We start from the raw sequence: 25006 nt of genomic DNA on the forward strand, positions 1-25006 counted from the left end.
TGGCTACATCATTTTATATTCCCACTAGCACTGAACAGTTTCTCCACATCTTCACCAACAGTTTTCTCTGAGTGTGTGTGTTTAACACTGGTCATCTGAGTGGGTCTGAGGCGATACCTGATTTCTTTATTCGATTAGTTGTCAGAGTTGTTTAAAAAATTTGTTTTCCAAATAACTGATCCTTTACTTATGAATTTGCTTTTCCTGATTCTTTTCATTTCACTGAATTTTCTTTTTTCTGTTTTTCTTTCTAATGCTGTCTTTAGATTTTTTCTGCTTTTATTCTTCCTGATTTCTTGAGTTGAATACTTGTTTTGTATTTACTTGCATTCATACTGAAATTGTTCTAAGTCTGAATTTGCAGCTTAATATGTCTTTGGCTTTATTTCACAATTTTGGCATATTAGTGTTTTTGTTTCATTATTTTTCAGTCTGTATTTATATGTGATTTTCTCTTTAATTGTACAGGATTTATTAATTTGCATGATCTTTCGTGTAGTGCCTTTTTAAAAACTAAGTGGTTTGGTTTCCTATTAATGTCATGTTTTATTGAATAGTGTGCAGAAATTTGGCCTTATCTATGATAGTTTTTGTAAATGTTTCATAAACATAAAAAGCTTTCATTTAAAAAGTGTAAATTTGATAGGTACTTAATACTTCAGTGGTATATTTTCTTTCTTTTCTTTTTTTTTATTTTGTATTTTTAGTAGAGGTGGGTTTCACCATGTTGGCCAGGCTGGTCTCGAACTCCTGACCTCAAGTGATCCACCCACCTCAGCCTCCCAAAGTGCTGGGATTACACCATGCCCAGCCGCCTTTTAAAAAAGAAGGTCATTTTACTTAAGAAATAACAATGAAAAGGATTTCAAAGGGGATGACTAATTTTTGGCATTCTGAAAGTATTGACCTGAATTTATTATTTTTATGTTAGAAACCATTTTGGAAGAACTATTTTACTTTTAGAACAAGCTAGTTAGAATAACTTGGGCAGAAAAACCCACATTATGTATTTTTTAATATTAGAATTCTTTCTTGAGGGCGTTATTTTGCTATTTTTCCACGAACTTGAAAAGTTATCATTTTGATAATTTGAAAAATAATGACAGATATGATGCATATGGATGAACATTTTAAAAAATTTTATACTAGTCTGATATACAATTTCAGTTCCTGGATTTTTATTTGGGTCTATGAACCTAGCAATGTTACACAATACTTTAAATTTGGACTAATGCACCAGAAAGATTAGTTGACATTCTATGTAAATGGTATGTTGAATTTCTCATGGAAATTCAAATAGCAACTAGTGAGGGAAAACTGGCATATTAAACTCAAACACCTATCCCATAACAATCAATATCACATTAGTATTGTAAGTGGTGATTTAGTGTCAGTGAAAAAAAAAAATCTCTCAATCATCATATAAAACTTATTTGGTTATTTTGAATATTATTGTATATAGTTTTACATTTGAAAAATTATTCTGAATTTATATTTGGATGAACTGTTAGATATAAGCAGTTTAAAACTAGTTTTATGTACATTTTGAAGTAACATAATAGTTTAACTGAAACCTGGTAATCTGAACATTTTACTTTAAATTATGTTCTTAAATATGTTAAAATCAAATATATTTTACTTGTAGGATTTTAGCAATAGGATGTCTGTTGATTTTTTTCTTTAGTCACCTCCAGGTTTAAAGAAAAATTTAATGCGTACTTATGAGTCTTGGACTCCTGAGCAAATTAGCAAAAAAGATAATATGCATCGAGCTCATGCTCTCTTCAGTCTTGCATGGTTTCATGCTGCATGTCAAGAAAGAAGAAATTATATTCCTCAGGTAAGTAAGACCATGTCTTGGATACATTCTAAGCTTTATATTTTTGTATGTTAAAATATTTTTGTGGCCAGGCATGGTGGCTCATGCCTGTAATCCCAGCACTTGGGGAGGCAGGCAGATCACCTGAGGTCGGGCATTCGAGACCAGCCTGACCAACATGGAGAAACCCCATCTCTACTAAAAATACAAAATTAGCTGGGCATAGTGTTGCATTCCTATAAGCACAGCTACTCTGGAGGCTCAGGCAGGAGAATTGCTTGAACTCGGGAGGTGGAGGTTGCAGTGAACTGAGATTGTGCCATTGCACTCCAGCCTGGGCGACAAGAGTGAAACTCCACCTCCAAAAAAAAAAAACAGTGTGTGTGTGTATGTGTGTGTGTATATATATGTGTGTGTAAATTGCATCACTCTTCCATCTTTAAATTTTTCCCATCATCTTTTTTCAACTTTGTCCACTTCTGTTGAGGAAAATCTCTCCTCAAACTGCCCTCCTCACTCGGCTCCCCTTTTAACCTCTCTATTTCAGTGCCATGTCAAAACAAGAGCATAGATTTTAGAGCTAGACAGACTTGCATTTGAGTCTTGACTCAAGAGTTTCTTGCAGGGATACCTTGGGTAAACTGTTTTAACCCCCAATAAGTATCAGTTTCTTCAACTGTAGAATGAGAATAACAATCATATTTACCTTTATTGTGGGCATTAAATGAAAGTGTATATGTGTGTATATATAGGTGTATATATAGGTGTATATATGTATCTGTATATATGTGTATATATATGTTTGTGTATGTATGTGTATGTGTGTATATATGTGTGTATATGTGTGTGTATATATATGTGTACGTGTGTGTGTATATATGTGTATATATGTGTGTGTGTGTGTGTATATATATATATATAGTGGCACGCACCTGTAGCTCCAGCTACTTGGTAGGCTGAGACAGGAGAATCGCTTGAACCCAGGAGGCAGAGGTTGCAGTGAGCCGAGATCGCGCCATTGCACTCCAGCCTGGGCGACAGATCGAGACTCTGTTTTAAAAAAAAAAAAAAAAAAATTTGTAATGCAGTATTAATAGCTAGGTTTACATATTTACATATTAATTTGGCTCATGACTTAAATTTATATCCTTAATCAGATCTTTTCTGCTAATCTTCTAGACTGTATATAGTTAACTACTTCACATCCCATTGTATTAAAGTATTAAGAACAATTTGTGACCCATCATAAGCCCTCAGTGAGTGTTAGGTTTCATTTTTATAGTTTATATTGCATAGATATCTCAAACTTCAAAACCTGAATTCCCCATACCCGTCAGTTCTTCCCAGTAAAAGCCATTGGTATCTATCTACTTCCTTAGTCTACAAACTCAGGAGCTGTTCTTGATATGTTGTGTTTCAAAGCTTCCCTATCCAATCCATCATCAAGTCTTATTAATTCTACTTCCAAAATATAATTTAAATATGAGGACTTCACCATTTTTTAAGCCTCATCACCTCTCACCTGTACTACTTTCTGAATTAGTTTTCCAACTGTTATTCCTACTTTTTGCATTTAGCAACCAGAATTATCTTTCTAATATATGAATTTGGTTATTACTTTGCTTAAAATGTATCAAGTGGCTTTTTATCATACTTAGGGGAAAGCTGTGCAAATACCATACCACAGTCCAGAAGAAAAGACCCATCTATCTCTTCAGCCTCCTCTCGGACACTTTATGTCACTTGCATTCTACACTTCAGTCATGCTGGGCTTCTTTAAGATCTTGAATCTATCTAGCTCTTTCTCACCGAAGGCTCTCTGTTACTGTCATCACAATCAATCAACTGCATTTTTTCCGTTGCCATGGCAGTCGTGTCTGGTACTAATGGTCAATTCTTGTTGCCAAATGCTTCTCTCAGCTGTAAATTGCATCACTCTTCCATCTTTAAATTTTTCCCATCCTCTTTTTTTCAACTTTGTCCACTTCTGTTGAGGAAAATCTCTCTTCAAACTGCCCTCCTCACCCTGCTCCCCTTTTAACCTCTCTATTTCAGTGCCATGTGAAAACAAGAGCATAGGTTCTGGAGCTAGATAGACTTGCAGTTAAGTCTTGACTCCAGAGTTTCTTGCAGTGATACCTTGGGTAAACTGTTTTAACTCCAATAAGCATCAGTTTCCTCAACTGTAGAATGAGAATAACAATCATATTTACCTTTATTGTGGGCATCAAATGAAATAGTGTTTGTTTAGTGCTTAACACAGTGACTGGCTTGTAGCCTGTCCATAAACATTTGTCAAACAGATGAAATAGTAAATAATAATAGCATTGTGTTGTTTCTTATAATATGTATACCACGCTTATGGGGAGGACTCATTGATCAGAGTTAACTTGCTCAAATAATCACACCTAAAAAGTATAGAGTTCCAAAATGGGTAGGCACATCTCCCTGTAAATCTTTTTTTTCCTAACTTCTCTGACCTCTGTCCTTAGCCTAATATATCAATTAATCCTGACTGATAGATGAACAAATACTGATAGTGATTTACCTTTATTGAGAAAAGTTACATTAAAAATTTAGATTGTATTGTTTTTATATAGGCACATGGTATAAATAAAAACAATATAAAACGGTTTGTAATGAAAAGTTACGTTCCTCCCTACTTACTTCCCTGCCATCCACTTTCTGTTCTCAGAGGGTCCACTATTAACCATTTCTTGTTTGTACTTCAGAGAGTTTGTAGGAATATACAAACATTTTATTAATTTATATATGCATTTATGTTCTTTATAACTCAAACGGTAGGTGGCGTATTACAAACGCAGCTCTGTACCTTGCTTTTTAAAACAATATATTTGACATTGTTAAGTGACAGTGTCTATTTAATGCCCAATTTAAAAATATTTTTTGTATTACATAATACTGCTATACTTTTTTAGCAGTTCTGTATTGTTGGATGGGCATATATATTCTTTTCAACTCTTGCAATTATAAAAAAAAGTTGCAATGGATATCCCTATGCATGCTTCATTTAACACCTATTCATAGCTGTCAGTTCTTAAATGTGGAATATTTGGGTCAAAGCATATATATATTTTTAGAAATCTATAAATATTACCAAATTTTTATTCATAGAGGATACAGCAATTCACTTTCCCATACAAAAAAAGTTTGAGAATGTCACTTTTTTCATACCATACTTTTGTTCTCATAAAAATCATAACACTACAGGTAATGTAGACAAAATATATATACCTATGATATGGTCTCTAACAATAGAATTGTTAGAGACACTTTTTACTGTTAAAGACCATGTCATAGGTATATATATTAAGCAATATTGATAGCAACAGTTTTCTAATTTGGGGGTTTTAAAAATATTGATCTTCAAGGTATTAAACATTTAAAAAAAATAAACTTTCACATATAAGGTCTAACAGAATGATATAAGAAATTGTAGTAAGACTTTCGAATTGTTAGAAAGTTTAGATAAATATTAGAGGAATTTTGTTAATGGTTGATGGATACATATCCTTTACAGATCTTTAATTCTTAAATCTACTAACTGAGCAAAATTTGAATCTTTTGTTTTCATAATATCCATAATATTCTTTTTTTTTTTTTTTTAAAAAAAAAGTATCCAAATGCTATTGACCCCAAATTTACACATACAGCTCAGATAAACTTTCTAGGCTCTATGTTTGCCTATCTAACAGTTGACATATCCAGTTGGATGTCTCAAACATGTCTGAAAATTCACATGTTCTGGATCAAGCACTAGAATTTAAGCTTCCCAAGTGCACAGATATTTGTCTCTTGTTCATTGTTATATTTTAATTGAACAAAACACGGCCTGGTATATAGCAGTCCAAAACTTTATGTTTTTGTTTGATGTGTTTGTTTAAATGCTTTGTTAAACTTTTGTTTGGTGATCTCATGATATTCCTTCCCAAATCTTGTATTCTTTCAGTGTTTCACTTATTAAGAATGACATCATCCATCATCAATTTGAATGAGCAATAAGCTTAGAAGTCATTCTTAACAGCCCTCTTTTCGGTGTTTTCTTACTCCATTACAATCCAATACAAAAATTCTGTTAGTTTTATTTTCCTAACGAGTTCTTAAATCTGTCTACTTTTATCTTTATAGGCCACCCCTCTCCCTATTAGGGTGACTTTCCCTCTCCTCTAGATTAGGTCAGATCTCTTTCATATGTGTGAAACATACTAAATGTTTCTCTCCATCAGTTATTATCATTTTACAGTTGTATATGTATTTGAGTGATTGTCTCCACCCCACCCTTTCCCATGTTTTACTGAAAGCTACATGAGGACAGGGATAACTTTTTGTTCATTATTATATTCCCAGAGCCTGACATATAATACATATTTTTACAATATTTTTTGAGTGTTGAATGAATGAATGAAATTTGTATCAGTATTCCTAAATAATATCCAAGTCTAAATATATTTTAGCTTGAACTTATTTTATTACATAGAACTAGTCAATAGAAGCCATATATAAATTATTTTATGTTTCAATTTATTGTCTATACAATATAGAGCTCTATGAATATTCATTTTATACAAACATTTTAGCTATTATAGGTATGTAATTTTAGTTCCAATATGAATGCTTTGTGGGTTCACTATGAATGAATATACTGCTATGTGCTTTTGGGCTTTTTTTGGTGCGGTATTTTTTTGTATGTTTGTGGAGAAAATCCACAATTCTGAAGGATACAATTATAGGAAATATCCCAGTGTATATATAGTAATCAGAATAAAAAATTTAGTATACCAATTTATTCTCTATGACTATGTTGCTACATAAATCACTAAAATTAGTATTGTATTATAAAGTACTTTTCGTGCTATGGCCAGTAAATTTTTTTTTAATTTACTGTTATTTTAGATTTATTATGTGTTGGATTTTTTAAAAAATTCTCAGGAGTTATATATTTTGTAAGTCTATATTGATCATTTTGGTTAAGGACAGTGATACATACATATATCTCTCTGGGTACTGTTTAGTTGTTTATTTAAAAAAATTGTTTTTTAACAGGGTTGGACCAAGTTTTATGAATTTTCTTTATCAGATCTTCGGGCTGGGTACAACATTATTGACAGACTTTTTGATGGTAAGTTCTAACAAAAATTTTAATCTCATATTAATAAAATATTTTATCTGAGGTCTTATTAACTATATGTTTTCTTCCAAAGTGGCTTACCTTCCTATCACAAAATTCGCTTTTGCTTTTTATTTTATTTTTTATTTGACTGCTATACCTGTGTTATCTCAGTGTTCTTATATGAATCTGTTCTTACATGGATTCTTCTTTCTGGAAGCCGAAAGCTAGAAAGACCTTGTTTTCACTTTGTGGCCTTCAAAAGTTTCAGGCGTTAACTGAATTTTTCAGATGTCTTTCAAGGGAACTGTTAAAATTCAGGAGTATAGTAGATTAAGATCAGTACCAAGGATTTGTGGAGTCATAATTGAATTACTAAGCAGGATTCAGGAAACAAGGTACAAATAATACGTTGAAACAGAGCAGCAAATAAAGCCATGTAATCTGATCCCCTAAGTCCATCTAGCTATCAGCCTCCTTGAAAACAGGAACAGTTTAATCTCTAAAGTTTATTGTGCAGGGCCAAGGGAGGGGGACACTGGAGTTTAGACCAATAATGGATTAGAGAATAGAATATGATGATAGTAATCTCAAACTTAAAAATGTCACAAACAGATCTTTCAATTCCTGTCTCCTCCCCACCCCCAACCCTGCAACCCTGCCGAATACTTTTTCCTGATTCTGCTCCCATTTCAGTAGATGGCCCACCATTCATGTATTAATAGTTGTTCAAGGCTAAAGCCTGTGAGTCACCCTGGATTCTTTTTTTTTTTTTTTCTCATCCTCAGACATCCAGTGCTTTGGCAATTTCTGTCCTTTGCAAATCACATCATGATTCTATTCACTTATTTTCCAAAGTGTTGGCAGTCCAAGCAATAATTTCTTACCTGGTCTTCCACTTTAGCACCCTTGCAAACATTCTTCATACCATAAAAAACTTTAGTTTTTAGAAATGCAAACCAAAGCATATAATTTTCCTGTTTAAAACTTATATCCATATTTGGCATCTTTATGTTCCTCAGACAAGCCAGACTTGTTCTTACTTGAAGGTTTTAATAGGTGTTCTTCCTTCTGTCTGAAATGCTTTCCTCCCAAATTTTCATATGGCCTTCTTCTTCCTCTTGTTCACTTCTCAGCTTAGAGGTGTCCTCTTGAGAAGAGAATTGCTTCTGGAGACTGATTTATTACTGCTGAATCTGAAGTAATCTAATCATTCTCTATCCCTTTGTCTTGTCATATTGTCTTAATACATTAGTACTACTTGAATATCTTCTTGTTTATTCACTTTTTTCTTACTTTGTTTGTCTCTTCCCACTAGAGCATAATCTGTTTTAAAGTAAGATCTTTGTCTTGTTTACTGTGTATATATCCTTGAGGTTTATAACAGTGCCTAGCCCATCATAGGTACTCAATTATTATTTGAGTTAATAGCATCAGAAATTTTTTCTATAACTTGTCCTTGGCAAAAGGATAAGGATGGACAGCTAGGATGTGACCAAGTCCCATTTTAATTTATATATTTTTGAAGTTTAAAAAAATCTATTTAATGAACTATATGGACAAAAAGTACTTACAAGATTATGGCTCAATGAAATTTCCACAGACTGAATTCCCCTATGTGGCCAGCACCTTAATCAAGAAACAGAACATTATAAGTGCCCCTGAATCTACTCATGTAATGTTGCCTTTCAGCCTCTACCATCCCCCAACTTTACCTTCCCCTGTTCCTGAGGTAGACACCAGACACTTAACTATATAGATTAGTTATGCCTGTTTTTGTAAAACTGGAAACATACAGCACGTACGCTCTAGTGTTTGGGTTCCTGTAGTTAACATTATATTTGATAGATTCAGCTGTATGTTTGCATTTAGTTGTAGTCCATTTATTCTCAATGCTATACAGTATGCCTTTGTGTAATTATATGTATATCTGTTGATGGACATGTTGGTAGTTTTGAGTTTGGGATGATTATGGGTAATGCTGCTATACCTTTAGGTGAATATATAGATGTATTTCTGTTGAGTATATATGTAGGAATAGAATTGCTAGGCCATAGGGTATGCATTTGTTCACCATTACCAGTTGATGCCAAGTAGTATTGAAAGAGAATTGAATTCTACATCAGAAAAGTACACATAAATGTAGAATTCAATACAGTTCCCATAAATTGAACCTATGTAACTTACACCCCCCCCAAAAAAAATGAAAACAGCATTATTAGTATTTTAGAAGTGCCTTTTTTCTACTCCTTTCTACATACGACCCAACATTCCCCTCCTCATACATGGGTAACTACTTTCCTGACCCCCGTGAACTGTTGTTTTTAACATTTGATGCTGATTTTTTTTTTTTCTTGGAGAATATAGACTAATATTTTTTCAGCTTGCCTAAAAGCTTGGTAGTTTTCCAAAATGCTTTCGAATATTTATTTGACTTTTATAATACCACTATGAGGCTATTAGTGTTAGTGCCCTTTCACAAAAGAGAAAAAACAGAGAACTTGAATGATTTATCATTGTGTTTCAAGTTTGTGATAGAGTTAATTAATAGCATTCTAAGACATATATAGATAGATATCTTACACCATTATGTTTTAAATAAAAGGCAGATCCTTTAAAATGATATTGAATCTCAGAGTAAAAATCTGTTAAATCTTATGATTACAGAATTTTCTGATATGAAGGAACTTCCACATGTATAGAATTCAATGCTAAAAAAGAGAAAAAGTTCTAAATCTTGGGAACAATTGGTATTGAGAGTAATAGCCATGCGACCTAGAGCAAGTTTCCTAATCTTTAAGCCTGAGTTTCCTGATCTTTAAATTAGGAATAATAGTAGACTCTACCTCAGTTTATTTGAATATCCAGAAGTTTAAATTACAAAAGCCACATGAAGCATTTAACATTTAGTACATTTAATATATAGAGTTAAGCTATCAGTAATGGTTGACTGTAATTATTGCTATTGTTGTAATTTGAGTTCTATTCATTTTTATTTTATCCGGAACAACATAAAATTTGTTTTGAGAAAAATAGGTAGAAGAAAAATAATATTTTCTTATAAAAATTCTATAAAATATTTCACATAATGATTGCCGTTTCTATTTTATAAGTTGAAAGATACACTAGTATGTCTGAATTCCTTACTGACTTATCAATGACTGGCTAACTTATCAGTGACTGACTAAATGATAAAGGTATCATTTAGTGAGTATCAGGACAACTAAAAATTCGAGTCCTGGTGAAGTCCTTTGTTTAGTCACTGTTATAGGATAACATATAGGCAGATAACAACTTTATTCTTCCACTATGGAGGTCCTCTTATCCTGCAGGAGGCGACCTAAATCACTTATGTTCCAAGGCATGTAGATAATCAATTTTTGTCATATCTCTAAATTTTATAGTAATGAAACAGAACTATGCTAGTAATACTAACAATAAAGTTTATTAGCTAGTTTAAATATAGTTCTGTGTCTCCTGTATTTATTGTAGATCTGAGATTTAATTCTTACATTTTAACATTACCACAAAATTGTGATGACAAGGATATTTCTGTTGCAAAATGAAATAATATCTTATACAAGAAGTTCCAGACTAACATGGTGAAACCCTGTCTCTACTAAAAATACAAAAATTAGCCAGGCATGGTGGCACGCACCTGTAATCCCAGCTACTCAGCAGGCTGAGGCAGGAGAATCGCTTGAACCCGGGAGGCGGAGGATCGCATCATTGCACTCCTGCATGAGTGACAGAGCGAGACAGCATCTCAAAAAAACCAAAAACAAAAAAATTCTATTGTGTTTTTTTAATATTACATTTCTCTTCTATTAAAATAGAAAGTAGATAGTTGACTATGTAAAATCATGACATTTAGAAGAGTGTAATGTGTGAAGGTGTTTTGTAGAGTTTCCCTGTTAATCAGATTATTTTATAAACTGACAGTTTCATCAAATGTGTAAAATTATGTTTTGGATAGGTCCGCTTCAGGAATTTCCAATTTAAGTAACCAGGATTGTGTGGCAGATAATTCAGATGATCTGACTGGATTCAGAGTACCTCATTTCTATTTCAGATCTTTGTATAACTTTCTCATTTTGGTGCCTTAGCCTTCCTATTCCTTAGGAAGGTTTCTCCATATGTATAATTGTATAACATTAATACTTCTATCTTTGCTATGAGGATTAAGTGAATTTATACATGTAAAATATTTGGAAGATTTTACTTGATTAAAAAATCTCAAATATTATTTACTACTATTAATATTAATGGTCATTTGAATAAATGATTTAATTGTATTAAATGTATTTTGCTGTATGTTATAAATATAACTCAAGCCAGGAATTTAGTTAATGTTTTAAAAATAAAATTAATAAAAGTGTTTTTTTTTAATTATAGGTGCCAAAGATATACAATGGGAATTTGTACATGGTTTACTTGAAAATGCTATTTATGGAGGACGTATAGATAACTATTTTGACCTTAGAGTTCTTCAGTCATACCTGAAGCAGTTTTTTAATTCTTCAGTTATTGATATATTCAACCAAAGGAACAAGAGAAGCATTTTTCCATATTCTGTATCTCTACCACAATCCTGCAGCATTTTGGTAGGTAAAGTGAATGATTTTCAATCTATTTCCAGGTAGATACATGAATCATTTCTTATACTGTTAAATATATGTTACTTATCATATATGATACATGATACATGAATGATACATGAATCATTTCTTACATTGTTAAATATATGCACAAGTAATTATTCAGTTTGGATTATTTGTTATGACAATATATGGCTTGATTCTCTCAACTTTAGTAAGGCATCCTAAAAACTTTTGAGTACTTACTGAAAGTTGGGTGGTTGATCATAATAATAGGCTGGTCTGTAGACAGATCTTGAAGGGACTGGCCAAAGAAAATTCAAAGAAGGTAGGACTGCTGTGAAAAACTGCAGTGGGAGAATATGCACTTCATAGTAGTCATGAGTGTACTCTCATATATTGAAAAATAGGAAAGAAGACAAATACTATTTGTGTCTTCAGTTTCTGGCTTGTACACTTAAAGCTTGTCTAAATATATGAAAGAAATTTACTTTGTTTTTCACAGCAACGTTTTGTGTATCTATTTCAGCCAACTGTAGCTTTTTGCTTTCAACCATCACATGAAAGCCTCCTAGAATGAACTCATCTTTTCCAAAAAATAGTAATAAGTATAGCTGAAAGATTTCAATTCTAATTTATTTTGCCACAAACCTATATGTGTATCTGTGTGCAAATAATGATTTATTAGAGTACTATAATTATACATTTCTTCTTGAATTACGAAGGCACGTATCTACTCAATTATGTAGTTCTCTCAGTTTTGTGCTATTTTCTTTCATCCAAATATTTTTCAAGAAAAATCCTTCATTTGATACATAATTGTCAAAAAACAAAAGTTAAAAAAACTATTAAATATATTACTCTTATTGACTATCTTATAACCTTAAGTATCCTGTTTTATTTCTAGTATCTTCAATTTACTCATTCATTCAATAATATGCATTGAACATCTGCTTAGTGATAGTTCTGCTCTAGGCATTGTGGATATAGTAATGCATCTGTGGAGTTTACCTTCTAGCAGAACCTTAGAGTGAATGAGTAAATACAGAATATCGCATAATTATCATACATTTATTTCAGATAGTGTACCCCAACAGGTCTTCCAACTCTATTGTTAGAAGCTTACATTGAAAAATACAATTCATACAGAAATGTATACATTATAAATGCACAATTCCATGAATTTTTATACATAGACCACATGAGTGTAGCCAGTTCTGGGGTCAAGAAACAGAATATTATTAGCTTCCCAGAAGTTCTCCTTATGTTCCCTTCTAGTTACTGCCTCTCCCACAAAGGGTACATTATCCTTACTCTAATGGCCTAGTTTTCCTGTTTTTGTGCTGTTTATATAAATTTTGTCACATGGTATATATATATATATATATTTTATGTACAAATAAGGATAAATCAGTTTGAATATGTAACTGCCAGTTATTAGTCAGCATATCACTGTATACTTCTAGATAGATGGAAGACTCTAGCCAGTCTCGACAAGAAGATTTCGTAACTATTTTGAAATGAGCAAAGTGTATACCTCTACAAAGAGTAAATATTTTTAAATTTATAGGATGACTTATGAGAATCACTGTTTAGCTTTCTAACTGAGTTAGACAAAAGACACTGAATGTTTCCCAGGATAACATATGCACCCATATATGCAAACAGACACTCATGTACATGTACATATACATTTATACATATATATTGTGATTGAATACCTCGAGGAAGTTTACAAATGCTAAGCTAAAGGATTGGAAGAATTTCAAAGAACAGCATGACTTTCCAAAATGTGACATATTTACAGGTCCCGGACTTCCTGGAGTCCAACTGTCTCCTTGGAAATACTTCAGGGTCAGCTGCCAAGGATAAGAAAGGATGAGGGGAAGTCAGAGGCCAAGTCTCCCCATGCCTACTTGAGCAAACACAGTTTAGATACACGTGCAGTACTTGCCTTAAAATAACTTCTCTTCATGAAAACAAAACAGTTTCCATGTTTAGGCCAAACTGAATAAGTCTTTTTGTCTGCACTTAGTTTTGATTTAAAGTCATGAGTGAGTAACTGTTGAGATGAGTGCTCAAAAGCCAAGCTTATTCAATGTGTAGGATAGTTCTTAGGATGAAATGATAGGATTATCAATGCATTTTATCACACCTCACCAGCAAACGGAAGACTAACTGCAATTGCTGTATTATAAAGTAATTTACAAAGCAGTGCTTGCATACTAGTGTGTGTCTACACGTTTACAAGTTTTCTCTAAGTTAAAAAGAAACAAAAGTAGATTGCTTGAATATTTGTCTTAATTTAACGTGAGCAGAACTGCACTCTGCAGATTGGTCCTTGGTAAGTTACAGGAAAAGAATTACAGAGCTTTCCTAAAAACATCTAACATAGTAGCTTCCATATCATAGGCATAGTCACTCAAATATGTGTAAAATAAATCAGGGTCCCTTTGTATGTGGGAGTTAGGATAAGAAAATATAATATCAAATAATTGAAGTGTGAGGAAGTATTAATGATAATACTTCACATACATAACTGAGTTAATATGCAAAGTGAGATTTATCTAGAAAATAAAAATACAAATAATATTTTAACATTTCAAAGTATTCTTTCTTATTTCAGTGATTGCAAGTTCAATTTTTATTTTTAAAAAGTAACTGTTTTTCACTTTTTTATATTTAGGACTATCGTGCTGTCATTGAGAAACTTCCAGAGGACGACAAACCTAGTTTCTTTGGTCTGCCTGCCAATATTGCTCGCTCATCTCAGCGCATGATCAGTTCTCAGGTAACCTAAAAAGAAGATCTACCTTCAAGAAAAGTTGCTAGTGAGCCTGAAGGAGACAAAATTAAATTTGATTTAGTACCTTAGACCCCACAAGCTTTATTTAAACATTTTATTTTATTTTCACAACACATTCTAGTTTTACTTTAAATATACTTTTAAAAATATTTAATTTTCTGATTTTTTTTTTCTTTTTAAACTTTTATTTTAGATTCAGAGGTAAATGTGCAGATTTGTTACATGGATAGATTGTGTGTCATAAGGATTTGGTGTACAGATTATTTCATCACGTAGGTAATAAGCATAGTGCCCAATAGGTAATTTTTCGGTCCTCCCTCTTCTCTCACTCTCCACCCTCAAGTAGACCCTGGTGTCTGTTGTTCCCTTCTTTGTATCCATGTATACTCAGTGTTGAGATCTCACTTACAAGTGAGAACATGTGGTATTTGGTTATCTGTTCCTGCATTAGTTTGCTTATGAAAATGATCTCCAGCTCCATCCATCCTTGCTGTGAAGGACATGGTCTTGCTCCAGCTCCTTCACTTCCTTGCTGCAAAGGACATGGTCTTGTTCTTTTCTTGTGTTGCACAGTATTCCATGTTGTCTGTGTATCCCATTTTCTTTATTCAGTCTACCGTTGATGGCCATTTAGGTTGACTCCATATCTTTGCTATTGTGAGTAGTGCTGCAGTGAACATTCACGTGCATATGTCTTTATGGTAGAACCATTTATATTCCTTTGAGTATATACTCAATAATGGGATTGCTGGGTCAAATGGTAGTTCTGTTTTAAGTTCTTTGAGAAATCGGCAAACTATTTTCCACAGTGGTTGAACTAATTTGCATTCCCACCAGTGGTGTATAAGCATTCTCTTTTCTCTGCAACTGTGACAGCACCTGTTATTTTTTTGACTTTTTAATAATAGCCAATCTGATGGGTATGAGGTGATATCTCATTGTGGTTTTGATTTGCATTTCTCTAATGATCACGATGGCAAACATTTTTTCGTATGTTTTTTGGCCACATATATGTCTTCTTTGGAGAAGTGTCTCTTCATGGTTTTCTTTGCCCACTTTTTAATGGGCTTGTTTTTTGTTAATTTCTTTAAGTTCCTTATAGATTCTGGACATTGGATCTTTGTTGAGTACATAGTTTGCAAACATTTTCTCCTATTCTGTAGGTTGTCTATTTACTCTGTTGATAGTCTCTTTTGCTGTGCAGAAGCTCTTTAGTTAGGTCTCATTTGACAATTTTTATTTGGGTGGCAATTGCTGTTGGCATCTTTGTCATGAAATTTTTGCCAGGGCCAATGTTCAGAATTGTATTTCCCAGGTTGTCTCCCAGGGTTTTTATAGTTTTGGCTTTTACATTTAAGTCTTTAATCCATCTTGAGTTGATTTTTGTATGTGGTGAAAGGATGGGTCCAGTTTCCATCTTCTGCACATGGCTAAGTAGTTAACCCAGCACCATTTATTGAATAGGAAGTTCTTTCCCCATTGCTTGTTTTGTTGACTTGTCAAAGATCGTCAGATTGTTGTAGGTGTGTAGCTTTATTTCTGGGCTCTCTATTCTGTTCTGTCGGTCTATGTGTCTGTTTCTGTAGTTCTCTTCGTGGAGATCTTTCACCTGTATACTACTGTTAATACTTCTGATTTGTATTATGGAATTCTCGTAGTGAATTTTTCCATTCCAGAAGTTCAGTTTGGTTCTTCCTTAAAATGCCTGTTTCATTTTTCAGCTCTTGGATTGATTTACTGGATACTTTGGATTCTTTGGATTGGATTTCAACTGTCTTCTGAATTTTGTTGAGCTTTTTTGCCACATTATGCATTCTTTGTCATTTCAGACATTTCAGTCTGATTAGGGACCATTGCTGGTGGGCGGGGGATGGGCGTATAGTGGGCTCCTTTGAAGGTAAGGAGACACTGGCTTTTTGAATTGCCAGAGTTTTTTCTGATTCTCATCTGGTGGGGCTGGTGTTGCGTTAACTCTGATGCAAGTTGGGTGCACCCAGCTGGGATTGGTTTTGGATGCTTTCAAAGGGCCAAGGCTCTGTACAATGTCTTTATTTGTGGGTGAATTCTTGCACCTGATTTTCGGCATCTATTAGCAGAATAATGTTTAGTGTTGTAGTTTGGGCTGCAGTCCAATAGACGGCGCTTAGGAGTAGTGGCTGGTAGATAGGCTCTTAGCCCTGTGGTTTTTTTGTATTTCTTTGATTTCCCAGGCATGTTCTTGGGGGCGGGGAATAAAACCATCTCACCAGGGACCCCTCCTTGGCTTTGAGTGAGCCTCCTGTGATCATTGGTGCTTTGCCTAAGTTTCTTTTGCTGCGTGTTCGGGATGGTGGGGCTCCCTCTAACAGGCTGCAGCCGGGAGATGGGCTGGCCATATGCTTTCTGGACCAGCCCTGTGGAGGGAGGTACGAACCGCTTCTGTGGTGGCCCACAAACCTGCACGTCCCACCCCTCTCAGTGATCTGAGGGTGGGCGCTTCTCCCCAGCTCCAGTGCTGGCCGCAGATGTGGGCTTAGTACTCCTAACTGCATACGCATTCCGGGGACACTGGAGCAGCCCTTGGCTTGGGGTCAGTCTCTGGCTGCGCTTGGGGATCTGAAGTGCCCGTAGGTTACTTGGAAAATACTCAGATAGTGCAGAACACTCAGGCAGGGCTGTGGAGGCTGCATTATACACACGATCCTGCGGGGTGGCTATGGAGGGGCTCGGGAGTGGGAGGGCCTGCAGAACAGATGTGCCCTAATCCTGTGGGGGAAGCCAGCCGTGCTGTCTCTTGGCCGGGCAGTCAGATGATGCTAGAGCCTCTCGGAGGGTGATGGGGACCCCTGGGGAAATGGGCACTTATGGCCTTACTCTACTGCAGTGCAGCTGTCCTGCACACAAAAGCTCCTGAGCTCCACACCAGCCGAAGCACTGTTTCTGCCTAGTCTCTAGGCAGATCCTCCAGCACCTCCCACATCTCTGGGGGATGTGGAGTCCCCTGTAGCTAGGATCCCATAGGTCCAAGGTGAGGGTGAGATGTCCCTCAGTCTCCTCGCTCATCACTTCCTCAGGAGTTGCTTGGGGCTGGGAACAGCCCCGAGCATTATGTTAAGGCACATAGGGTTCCGGCTTCCTCCCTCTTCACCCTGGACATCAGCGTCACTTCTCCGTCTACTCTCGGTAGTGTTTTCTTTCCAAAGATTGCCCAAATTTTGTTGGATTACTTGATAATTTGATATCTCTCAGTGGGAATGGTTCTTCCTGGCTACATCCAGTCAGCCATCTTGTCCAGCGCTCTCTATTTTAATGTTTAAACTCAAGTTCTACCCAAATACATACATTTGTGTGTATATAATACATATATTTGAATACTCAGATAAAATTTTACAATACTTAAGCAAATAAGGTTAATATAATTAAAGGTTATTAAAAGAATAAAAGGTTATTTCATAGACTCCAATGAAGTATTTGCTTTCGGAACCTCATCAATAGAAATTCAAGAGCCTTCTCTTGAAAGTTCTGTTATTAACAGAATATGGCTTCTACAACTGCTAGTCTCAGTATCATTCAGGTTCTGGGGAACCTGATTTAGCATGGTTTGGATCAATTATCTAATGAAGGTAATAGGGTAACAAAGAGCAGATACAGCCTTACAGACTTAGAGATACAGGAGAAGAAATGTAGAATGTTCAGCATCTTCATCTTACAAGGAGGCCAAGCAGCTACCTATATACAGAACTTATTTTGCTCCTGGGCCGTTGACAAGAGCCAAGGGTGCACGGGTCATCTTGGTACTTAGAAGCTGTAGCCTTAGTTTCCCACCAATCTTCTATTTCATGTTAGCTACAAAAGTCCGGTGCTTGTATACCAACACACAGCTCCCCAGGCTAAGTGGAGTCCCAAGGAACAGGGGTTTCATGACAAAATAGGCAGATAAAACGTTCCACGCTTATCTTAACTATGTAGTTTCTAAGGAAATAGTACCATGAGAAGATAGACTCCAATGTTATTTCCCCAGACTGTCCTGATTCAACCCGAACTTCATTTTACTTTTTCTCACTCAAATATACCAAAAAATTATCCCAAATTTATCATAATATGATCTAATTTCTACTAGTTTGTCTTGCCTTAGTATTCCAATTTTTATGAATACTTTTGGGATGAAACGAAGATAACATTCTTCCTAAGGTTTTTTGGTAACACATATTTTCTTATTTGTATTTAACTGTTAGTCTGTTTCACTACTTATTTACTTGAGTACTTATTTTTTTAATTACCATTTTTTACTTAAAAGGGTTTCATAGTGTCTCAATTATTGTAACATTTTATGTTTCAAATTATAAAGATGTATATGCAACTGAACTAATAAAATTTATATATTTAGAGATTTTTTTCATTCCAAGCCACGTTTAAAATGCCCTTATTTGAAAGTAAATATTCAGATACTACAAAGTTTGATTCGACACCAAGCCTGTCAATGTACTTGACAAGAAGTAGATTAGAAAACATTATTTATCATGCACACGTTCAGGGATATAAGAACAGATACTGCATCAGGTATTTGATGATTTGGGCTTTTAAGGACAGGTTAATGCCAAAGTTGCATAGCCAATTTTGTACAAATATGAAGGCCGAAAATGAGTACATACATTCAAGGCAGTGACCACAAGTTGTGTCTATCTACTGCAAATTGATGATGATACTTATGTACAGATGCTGTGTGTCAGTAGTTAGGAGTTTTTTTCTTTTTGTAACCTGCTGCAGTATACACACCACATAGCGTTCTCAACCACATCAGCTAATATAGTCTTTTCCTCACCTTTTTCACTGTTATAATTACTCTAGGGATGTTACATTAACCAAAATGTGAAAGTCAAAAGCAAGAGACTTTGGGTTTTTTTTTGATGGTGAGGAGGGGGAGAGATAAATTTGATATATTAATTTGAATTGCCCATGCAATAACATTTATTTGAGTTGCCATAAAATATCTATTTGGAAATGTCTAGTAGGAACATAAATAAACGTAGGGAGGCTTCAGATGTAGATATGATAAAAAAGATTTGACAAAAAAGCAGTACATCTGTGAGAGAGGAAGCTGTGGGAACTAGAGATTGATTGCTAAGGAGGAAGAAGCAGAAAAGAAAGATGCCTGAAGGTAGACTCCTGGGGAATATCTATAATTAACACATATTTGGAGATGGGAAAATCTTTGAAAGAATTTTAGCAAGAGTGATCTGCATTCAGAAAACAAGACAAGCAGAAGAACTTTAAAAGACAGTCTTCAGGTGATGGAAGGGGGTGATGCTGGTTGTTCAGGGAGTGGAAGAGGAAGGCTAAGTTATAAAGAATTGGGCATTATTCAGTATTTCAAAATCTTTTCTAGAATCATCTCTGTAGAATGTTGGAGGATAGAAATCTAATTGCAATAGTTTGGGAGGGAAAGTGGGTGAAAAAGTGATGCCGATGAATTTAGGTGATTAATTTAGGAAGTTTGGCACTGACCAGATCTATGTCTCTACCAATAAAAGTTAAAGGCAAAATGTAGGTAATCTAATGTGAATACAAGATTCAGGGAGAAATTGTTACTATTGATGTTGGAAGAAACTGAAGCATTTTTTTCTGTACTCTCTTATAGGATTCTGAGTTATTCAAGGGTAGAGCATGTATTTTTCTTTTTCTTTTGTTGGGGGGTGGTGTGCCAGTACCTGTTTATGGATTGTACCCTTAGTATCCTTAGTACTTTCTATTAATGAATATTGCTTTTGTTTTAAAGATGTACTTTCCATTTAAAGCAACTATAAATATCATTTGAGTTGATTCAAAAAAATCGTTAAATATTTTTGCTATTAGCATTTTTGGCTATAGGCATTTCAAGATTTCTTTATATCTTTTCTAGAATTACTCTTGCCACTGCTTTTCCTTATTTAAATTCTTCATTCAATACCCAGTCCAAAGCTTATCCTCTCTTGAAGTATTTGTATTGATCCTCTGGTATTTTTTACTTTTATTTATCTCAGCTATCCAACATTATTTGCCTCTAATATAATATTAGAATAGGTTTTGGAATGTAAAGGTGAATAAAAATAGTCCCTGTTTTGAAGGAATTCAGTTTAGTGGGGAGAGAAATGTGTAGAAAAAGTCCCACTGCCGCGTAAGTGGTAAAATAGAAACATGTGTTCTACTGAGTATGTATCTTGTGAATTTATATCTGAATAAATACATGTACTTTTCATTTCATTGCTGAAGAAAAACTTTGCATGAATTAGATCATTTGTATTATGTTTGTACAAATTTCTGCAATCAAGACAGTTTGAGGAAATGAGAAACACTTTAAAATTAAGCTAAATTAAGTTCTTCTGAAGAAATCTTTAAAGCAGAAATTATACTTCTCTTATAACTTCAGATTTAGCAATGTTTGAAATTTTGCTTCTTTTAAATTAAAAAAGTAATTGTAGTTTATACAGCTTTTTGTTTGGTTAAAACATACTTTTGTTTCAGAAAATGAAAACTAAACAATAAATTTTTAAATAACTAAAGCTCTAACCTATTATGATTAATATATATCTTTACCCAGATAGCACAATATCTTCTATGTGTTATGTATATTAACTTTTGTCTCCCCAGATAAATAAAACAGTTAAAATAGCACTTAGTAAATAATAGGTCCCTTTATGACAATGCTATTGTCTTCATCTCCTTCATGTCCCTCCTCCTCTTGTACCAAAACTGGCCAGTCACAGTACTTTTATCTCTCGAATTAAGCAGCATATGGCACCAGCAGACTCAGACACTGAGACAAAAATGATACTTCTTTCACTGGATTTCATACGTTGGAATGTTAGTAGTCTTTACTTGCTGGTGATCATACTTGGAGTGAAAGAAGTAAGGCTGTTGTAGTCAATAATAAGTAAACCTCAATGATGTAGAAAGCTTGAAAGAGTATTGTTTCTATTCTTTCAACAATAGAAGCCAGACAAACTGCAAATTTATAACTTTCTTTGAACCTCTCAGAGATGAAACTGCAGGGCAAAAACTCTATGAAATCTAAGGAGATGCTGCAGTTGCCTAAAAAGAAGTGACACAACACAAACATTTGCTTACCTGGGCATATGCACCCAGGCACTGTTAAGAATTCAGCTAGAATAGTTAATAAATTGGTCAAGGCCAAGTGTAGGCTGCTAGTGTATGAGGGCAACTGATGTAGGTGTTCTTACCCCCTTACGGGCTTTTTCTCCATGGTCTCTTACCTGATGAGAGTATTCAGGAGTTTTTTTGTGTCTGTGACAGAAACGTGAGGGAGAGATACACAGCTATTTTGTGGGGAGGGGTCCATAAAACTGCCCCTACCCTAAATAAAAGGAATTTGTAGACCCCCATTTTATATAAAAGGTATCTTCAGAGGAGTTTGAAACCTGTACTGCAAAAATCACCCTCAAATCCAGCCCAACTCCTCATTTAACACAAATCTCTAAAGGCCTATCAGAAAGAAAGTTACATGCATTTGTATGCTTTAAAAGTTCCTTAGTCTTTACTGCTCTAGACAAAATTTCTGCTTCCAAGAAAACATTACAAAGTATATGAAAATGCAAGAAAAGGTACCACTCCAAGAGACAGAACAATCCAGAGAACCAGAAAAAGATAAGACACAGATGTTGGAACTACCTAACAGAAAATTTAAAATAATTACAATTTTTATGTTAATAGTTCTGATGAGGCCAGGTGCAGTGACTCATGCCCGTAATCCCAACACTTTGGGAGGCCAAGGCGGGCAGATCACGAGGTCAGGAGATTGAGACCATCCTGGCTAACACGGTGAAATCCCGCCTCTACTAAAAATACAAAAAATTAGCCGGGCATGGTAGCATGTGCCTGTAGTCACAGCTACTCGGGAAGGTGAGGCAGGAGAATTGCTTGAACCCGGGAGGCAGAGGTTACAGTGAGCCGAGATCGTGCCACTGCACTCCAGCCTGAGTCACAGAGCGAGACTCCGTCTCAAAAAAAAAATAAAAAAGTTTGATGAAAAAGCATGATATGCAAGATTAGATGTTTAATTTTAGCAGAGATATGGAAACTATAAGAATGAGTAAAATGAAAGTGCTAGAAATAAAAACACAGTAACAGAGATGCAGACTGTCTTCAACAAGTTTATAGACTTGATATAGCCAAGGAAAGAATCAGTGAAATTGAAGACAGAGCAATAGAAGTTACCCAAACTGAAACATAAGGAGAAAAAAATGGAAAAAAAAAAAATAGAACAAAGCATCCATGAATTGTGAGATAAAATCAAACAATCTAACCATTGTGGTAATTAGTATTCACAAATCCACAAAGCTTAAAGGACGCCATGCTGGATAAATTTCCACCACCTCACCCTCTCTTAAACAACAAACACACATAGGCATAAAATACTAAAACTGAAAAAGACTGAAATACTGAAGCTAGCAGCAAGATAGAGAAAGTGTTGTGGGAGAAACACACACCACGTACAAAGAAACAAATACTAGAGCAGCCTTTTCCTCAGAAGCCATTCAAGTCAGAAGATAATGGAATCGTGGTAACTTTAAAGTGCTCAATGAAAAAACTAGAAACCACAAATTCTAACTCAGCAAAATATCTTTCAAAATGAAATAAAGTCTTTCTTGGCTGAGCATGATGGCTCACGCCTGTAATCCCAGCACTTTGGGAGGGCAAGGTGGGCAGATCACTTGATGTCAGGAGTTCGAGACCATCCTGGCCAACATGGTGAAACCCCATCTCTACCAAAAATATAAAAAATTAGCTGGGTGTGGTGGCGTGTGCCTGTAATCACAGCTACTCGGGAGGCTGTGGCAGGAGAATCGCTTGAACCCATTAGGCAGAGGTTGCAGTGAGCCGAGATCACGCCACTACACTCCAGCCTGGGCAACAGAGCAAGACTCCAACTCAAAAAAAAAAAAATCTTTCTTAAATAAAACAGAATTTATTGCCAGCAAACTTACTCTATAAGATTGTTACAGGAAGTTCTTCAAACAGAAGAGCTATGTTTCCAGGCAGAATATAAATATAATTACATATTAACACACATTTGAATGTTTACAAGCCAAATAACTTTGTTTATAATTTAATACATAGCAACTATAAAAGTATTTCCATATTTTTGAATTCAAAGTCAAATTGTTATAAAATTGTGTGCGTAAAAAGTGTAGAATTATTATAAGGTTTATGTGGGGTTTTTTTGTTTTTTTGTTTTTGAGATGGAGTCTCGCTCTGTCGCCCAGGCTGGAGTGCTGTGGCGCGATCTTGGCTCACTGCAAGCTCTGCCTGCCGAGTTCACACCATTCTCCTGCCTCAGCCTTCCGAATAGCTGAGACTACAGGTGCCTGCCACTTCACCAGGCTAACTTTTTGTATTTTTAGTAGAGACGGGGTTTCACCTTGTTAGCCAGGATGGTCTCAATCTCCTGATCTTGTGATCTGCCCGCCTCAGCCTCCTTATGTGTTTTTAAAAAGGAGGCTTCTGAAAACCTTTCAGTTCTACTATACTGGCCTCCCAACAGGAAATCCTATATTATTCATGGGAGGGAGTGAATGCGTGGTTGTGGATATGGGTACACACGACTATTTTTTAATGGGATGTGTATTTGGTGGATTTTACCAAGAAGTTCTTTCTAAGGATATATTTTAATTCTAATGTATCTTATCTGTCAAAAATCCAATAAACAGAAGAAAGTTAATAGAAAATTTTATCATCACCATCATTTAAAGACCATAGAAAATTAACACTAATGTAGAAATTTCTTTTTCTCTTTTAGTGGAAATTAGATTTTGAAAACATCTATAAGTTAAACCCTAGGAGGTTTCTTTTATTCAGTAATATCATGGTTTTATTTAACTGTTTTATCTTTTTCCTTTAAATTCTTATTTTTCCTTTAGATGTTTGCATTTGTTAATAACGATTCAGTGATGGCACATTCTCTAGGCTAAGAACACTTGCAGCATGTTGCATAGAAAGAAATGGTGTAAAATTTGTTATTTTTGAACAAAAGTCAGAAAAATGTGGGCCAACTTTACCTTTGAAAATATCCTAATTTAATGATTTGAATGAAATTGAGATACAATAAAATCTTAATTTAAAATTTTTCCATCTCTGTTAATTCCTGAGGCAAACACAGTAATCTATTCTAGTCTCTTCACTAGGTAGCTATGTGGCTAGTAAAACATTGAGGATTCTACTGGTAAAGAAAAAAAGCAAGCAAGGATAGTGGGGTAAATTTGGTATTTCTGGCACAGGTAGGGTAGAACAGAATTTGGCTACAAGGAATATCTATTGTAAATCAATTATAAATTGTAAATTGGATAAATCAGTTTGTAAATTTAAATATCAAATGTAAAATTTGGTTTTCATTCTAACAATTCCATGTAATGAAGTTTTTTTTTTCAATTACAAAAACCATTTTTAGTTACCAAAAAGTTTTAGTTGGCATTTTATTACTTTTTAAAATAAATTCAAAGTTTAGTATCAGTATCTAATATGTACTATCAATATAAATAGCCTATAAATACTTGTCTTAAATTTGAAGATTTTGATATACTCCAGTAATTGAAGACATTAACTACCCAAGAAATGTCCATTTAAATTGGAAAATGTTCTGGTAAGCAAATTTCTTTTTTTTTTTTTTTGAGACGGAGTCTCCC

The 25006-nt window shown here is 34.7% G+C and overlaps 1 protein-coding gene across 1 annotated transcript in view; it reads left to right on the top strand.

Moving 5' to 3' along the window:
- DYNC2H1 (dynein, cytoplasmic 2, heavy chain 1) overlaps positions 1 to 25006 on the top strand; it is a 377952-nt gene that overhangs the window by 207865 nt on the left and 145081 nt on the right. Inside the window, exons 79-82 of the mRNA XM_011927022.1 lie at positions 1685 to 1840; positions 6884 to 6959; positions 11343 to 11551; positions 14232 to 14336. Coding sequence (XP_011782412.1) covers positions 1685 to 1840; positions 6884 to 6959; positions 11343 to 11551; positions 14232 to 14336 — 546 coding nt within the window. The remainder of the gene's footprint in view (positions 1 to 1684; positions 1841 to 6883; positions 6960 to 11342; positions 11552 to 14231; positions 14337 to 25006) is intronic.

This window comes from Colobus angolensis, unplaced genomic scaffold (assembly GCF_000951035.1).
Source record: "Colobus angolensis palliatus isolate OR3802 unplaced genomic scaffold, Cang.pa_1.0 Scaffold7, whole genome shotgun sequence".
In the NCBI taxonomy this organism is placed as follows: domain Eukaryota; kingdom Metazoa; phylum Chordata; class Mammalia; order Primates; family Cercopithecidae; genus Colobus; species Colobus angolensis.